This window comes from Terrapene carolina, unplaced genomic scaffold (assembly GCF_002925995.2).
Source record: "Terrapene carolina triunguis isolate 2854851 unplaced genomic scaffold, T_m_triunguis-2.0 Scaffold30156, whole genome shotgun sequence".
Taxonomy (NCBI): Eukaryota; Metazoa; Chordata; order Testudines; family Emydidae; genus Terrapene; species Terrapene triunguis.
In genome coordinates, this window is record NW_020694507.1 from 1 (window position 1) to 4,841 (window position 4,841).

The 4,841-nt window shown below is 56.6% G+C and overlaps 1 protein-coding gene across 1 annotated transcript in view; it reads right to left on the reverse strand.

The window, feature by feature from the left end:
* Window positions 1–518: 518 nt before the first annotated feature.
* The window catches only part of LOC112124620 (adenylate cyclase type 2-like), a 6,657-nt gene continuing 2,334 nt past the window's right edge, over window positions 519–4,841 (reverse strand). The window contains exons 4-10 of the mRNA XM_026662764.2: window positions 4,438–4,580; window positions 4,109–4,220; window positions 2,326–2,453; window positions 2,031–2,189; window positions 1,321–1,453; window positions 903–1,082; window positions 519–594 (exon numbers count right to left, since the gene is read on the reverse strand). Coding sequence (XP_026518549.1) covers window positions 547–594; window positions 903–1,082; window positions 1,321–1,453; window positions 2,031–2,189; window positions 2,326–2,453; window positions 4,109–4,220; window positions 4,438–4,580 — 903 coding nt within the window. The 3' untranslated portion in view covers window positions 519–546. The remainder of the gene's footprint in view (window positions 595–902; window positions 1,083–1,320; window positions 1,454–2,030; window positions 2,190–2,325; window positions 2,454–4,108; window positions 4,221–4,437; window positions 4,581–4,841) is intronic.

The window sequence follows — 4,841 nt, forward strand, 5'->3', positions numbered from 1 at the left end:
ATGTTGAGAACCGCTGCTATAGGGGACAGTGACCCCAGGAGGCAGTAGTGGGGTGCGCCCCAATATGACCATAGGGGACCAGTGCCAGGGAATCCCCAAATGCAGCCCACTACTCCAAAATCACCTCCCACACTGACCCCCTAAAAATCCCCACTGTGCCCCCAGCCTCCACCCCTTAATATCTCCCCCACACTGCCGCAATTCGCCAGCTTCCCCCAGCCTGACCCCCCAAAAATCACCCTACACTGACCCCCAATTCCTCATTTCCCCACAGCCTGACCCCCAAAGTGACCCCCCCACTGACCCTCCAAACCCCACTGAACCCAACACCCTCAACCCCCCCACAGCCACCCCCATTTCTACCCCTTGGAACCAAGACCCCCAAATCCACCAAGGCGGGGGAAGAAGAATGAGCATCACAATTTGGGGTTCGCTGATTCATAGGTGGAGGGGTCTATGGGCCAAGCAAGGATCCCATCCCTTATTGCCTCCCCCAAAGATATTCATGCCCCCCTGACATTGTAAGGGACAGGAAGGGGATACACCTCACCGCTCCATGGTCTTTGACTGGTTCAGGGACCCCAGAGAGCTATCCTGTGGAGAGAAGAGGGAAGGGGGGGGTCAGATTTATAGGGTGTTGTGCTGCCCCGATTGGGGGACTCAGGGAAAGACAGCTCCCACTTGTGAGTGGCTGCGCTACCCCTTTAAAGCATGGCATGTGTCAGTCTGTGCTGCTGCCCCCTAGTGATGTGTGAAGGAACTGAGAACTGGGGCTCGGTTGATTAAATAGTGTGGGGGGAGGGCTCGGCAGGGGGCACCGTGCTGCAGGGAGTAGGGCTGGGGTCTGGAAGGGGCTCGGCAGGGCTCACTCCATGTCAAACGTCTCCCCCTGCTGGACACACCGAATGGTTGTTCCTGGTGAATCCTGGCTGATCAGCTGGGATGGTATCGAGGTGCTTGAGGTTGGCAAAGGGCTTGGCGGCCCCCCAGGACTCCAGGTAGCGGGTCATACGAACCGACGCCCTCATCTTCGGGCCCTCCCCAGGCACCGGGGACAGGGTGTCGCAGCTTTCCGCTCCCGCCTGGTGCCATGGAGAACAACAGAACAGCCAGAGAGAGAGAGACACTCACCCCCTATCCCATTCCCTGCCCCCCTGAGCCAGTCCGTCCCCCATCCTAGGGGCTGGATGGGAACCAGCGCCCCCTAGAGGAGAAAGCCCCCTATCCCATTTCCCACCCCGCACCCCCACCATTAACCCTTTGTGCGCTGAATCTTTGCATCAGCACCAGTTAAGTGTCCTGTTGGCACCATAAACTCACCCAGGGGTCAATGACCAGGAACGTCTTTACTTTGTTCTCCTTCAGGAAGGGGTCACGCTGCCAGCGACAGGTTTCCTCCACAGCATAGACCCCTCCCAGGTGAGACAAGGTGGCCTCTGTTATATGCACCCTCCTGTGGAAGAGAGGGCATGCAATTCCTCTGTGCACCAGTAGGGGGCAGCCCGCCACACAAATGTTCAATTCCTCTATGCACCAGTAGGGGGCAGCCCGCCACACACACATATGCAGGCTGTGATGTTCCAAGCTGATGCCCCGTTTCTCCTGGAGAGGCTTAGAAAATTCCAGGCATAATTCCTTCTTTTCCCTGCAGGGGGCAGCACCCCCCTCAGAGACACAGGATAGTCCTTCCATCACCAAGAGAGGGCAACAGCACAGAGGCATATAATTCCCCCACATGCCACTTGGGGGCAGTGCCACATGGATATGCAGTTCCTCCATGAACCATTAGGTGACAACACAACATAACACAACACACTACATGGACTTTCTCCATTCCTCATAAGGGGGCAGCACAACACAACATACACAGATATGCAGTTCCTCCATTCACCATCAGGGGATTAAACACACACACAAATACACGCACATACTATATGGAGTACCTCCATGCACCATCCGGTGGTGGCCCAACACACACAAACACCCATGAATCATGCACCATTGGGGGCACCCCCACGCCCTTCTCTCACCCTGGCACTCCTCCAGCCTCCATGTGGTTAGCCAGCGTCACATCGTGGGACCAGACATCGTACTGCCACTTCTGGAGCCCTATGACCCCGCACAGCACGTTCCCCGAGTGCACCCCGACCCGCATGTTGATGTCCACACCGGTGGCATCCCGTAGCTTCCTGGGGGAGGACAAGATGTGGGGGACGCAGCCCATTAGAGCAGGCTCTGAAGCCCGTCATGGCAACCCAAGGCTGGGCCACCTGCGTCAAGTACTCCCAGAGGTGTGGGTCTCTCTTGGCAGCCATCCACACTCACTTGATAGCCCGGCACATGTCCAGTCCCATCTTGACACAGTTGCGTGCGTGGTTGGGGAGCGAGACTGGCAGGCCCGAGACGCAGTAGTAGCAGTCACCCAAGATCTTGATGCGCATGCACTCATTGTCCTAGAGAGAGAGAGGGAAGAGAGGGTCCGTCCTTCGTGACAAGGCCATTCTGGTCCTCTCCTCCCATATTCAGAGTTCAAGGCGAGAAGCGACCATAGGATAACCAAGTCTGACCTCCTGTATACCCAGGGATCTTCACCCAGTTCCCCCTGTAGTGACCCAGTCACTTGGGTTTGGCCAAAACAGAGTGACCTCCAGCCTGGATCTGAAGCCTTTAAGAGATGGGGAAGCCCCACACCACCTCCCTTGGGAGTTTGTTCCATTGGTTAATCACCTCCACTCTTAGAAATTCAGACCTTATTTCCAATTTGAATTTCTCCATCTTTAACTTCCAGCCATGGGTTCTTGTTCCTTCTCTGGTAGATGAAACAGGGTTTTAGTGCCCAGCATTTTCTCCCCAGGGAGGTCCTTGCACATCTCAGTCTTCTTGTTGACAAGCTCAACAGAACGAGCTCTTTAAGTCTCAGGCATTTTCTCCAGCCCCCAAATTATTTTTGTGGCTCTTTTCTACCCTTGCTCCAAGCTCCCAATGTCCTTTGTAAGAGGCGGCACCAGAACTGGATGTGGTGTCCCAGTGGCGCTCTCCCCAGTGAGGTAAAAATCACCTCCATTCCCCCGCTCGCCGCTCTGCTGCTCTACGTCCAAGGATCGTGTTCGCCCGTTTTGCCCCAGCATTGCACTGCGAGCTCGTGTTGAGTTGCTGGTCTGCTCGGTCAGCGCTCACAAGAGAGAGATAAACACCAGGTGAGGGAGAGGTGTTCTTGACATTCAGGACCAAAGCTGGCATGAGAACAAATGGATCTAAACTGTCCATCAACAAGGTTAGGCTTCAAATTAGATGAAGGTTTCTCACCATCAGAGGAGTGAAATTCTGGTACAGCCTCCCAAGGGGAGAAGTGGGGGCGAAAAAAACCTAACTGGCTTCAAGACTGAGCTGGATAAGTTTCTGGAGGGGATGGTGTCACGGACTCACAGATGGTCTGATGAGGTTGCGTCCGATGGCATACGGCCTCATCCATGTCAGCTACTGGCAATATCTCCAATGTCCAGAGATGGGGAGGGCTCTGAGCCACTACAGAGATGTGCAGGAGGTCAGACTAGATGATCACAATGGTCCCTTCAGGTCTATGAGTCTATGACAGAGATATGAAATCCCTCCCTCCTGCGACCTCTGGCCGATCCTTGGAGATCTGGGCTTCGGGCAGGGGAGAGGGGGTCCCCTGGAAGCCCCCAGGAGAAAGTAGGAGGTCTTTGGGCTGGAGGGGGCATGGGATCCCTAAGGGGTCTCAGTCTGAGACAGTGGGTCTCTGGAAGGCAGGGGTCCTCATCTCCCCCTGCGGGGAGGGAGCGGAGGGGTTCCCATGTGGGTACAAGGGCACCCTGTGGAATGAAAGGGGGTAGGGATGGCACAGAAGGGGGCTGATCTCTGGGACGGTGTAGGAGGTGGATCCCTGTGGAGTTTGGGGGGTGTCTCTGGAGGTACTGGGGGTGGGGGTCCCACAGGATGCAGGAGGGGGTCCCCAGTGGGGTGGAGGTGTCCCAGGGAGGTGCTGGGGGCAAGGGCCTCCTGATGAGGGGTGCAGAGGTGTAAGGAGCTTCTGGGAGGCTGGAGGGGGGGTTTGGGGGGGAGGGGAGGGGAGATCCGGCTGTCTTACCTTGGCAATCTGGTCAAACTTGCCGAAAAGCTCATTGAGCATCAGGACCAGCTCTTTCGGGGAGCACTCGCTGGCCAGCCTTGTGAACCCCACGATGTCGGCGTACAGGATGCTGGGGGGGGGTTAGGAAGTGGGGAGACAGCATCAGGGTCCTGGGCGCAGGCGTGAGAGTCGGGGAGACACCCCCTAACCCTGCTCCACCGCCCTGGCAGCCCTCAGCAAATAGGGTGCTTATAAAAGGGGATCATGGGTTCACAACACTCACCCCCCCCACCCCCCCACGCCCTGCTGCCCCCTCACGGCGTGGGGTGGAGATGGGGGTTCGGTACCTGACGTTCTTGTGGTGCTTGACGTAGAGGTTGTGGAAATTGTTTGGACTTTCCTGATGCCCCCCATCCCGCAGCCGCTCGATGATCTCGGCCTTCATCTCCATGGCGATGTACGCGGGCAGGATGGAGAGAAGAAGGTGCTCCTGGGGGGGGAGGGAGGGTGTAGAGAGTGAGTGAGAGGCATCAGGGGTGGGTGGAGATGGATGGATGGATGGGTGTTTATGGGGATGGATGGATGGGTGTTTATGGGGATGGATGGATGGATGGACGGATGGGTGTTTATGGGGATGGATGGATGGACAGATGGGTGTTTATGGGGATGGATGGATGGATGGGTGTTTATGGGGATGGATGGATGGATGGATGGATGGATGGATGGGTGTTTATGGGGATGGGGTTGGATG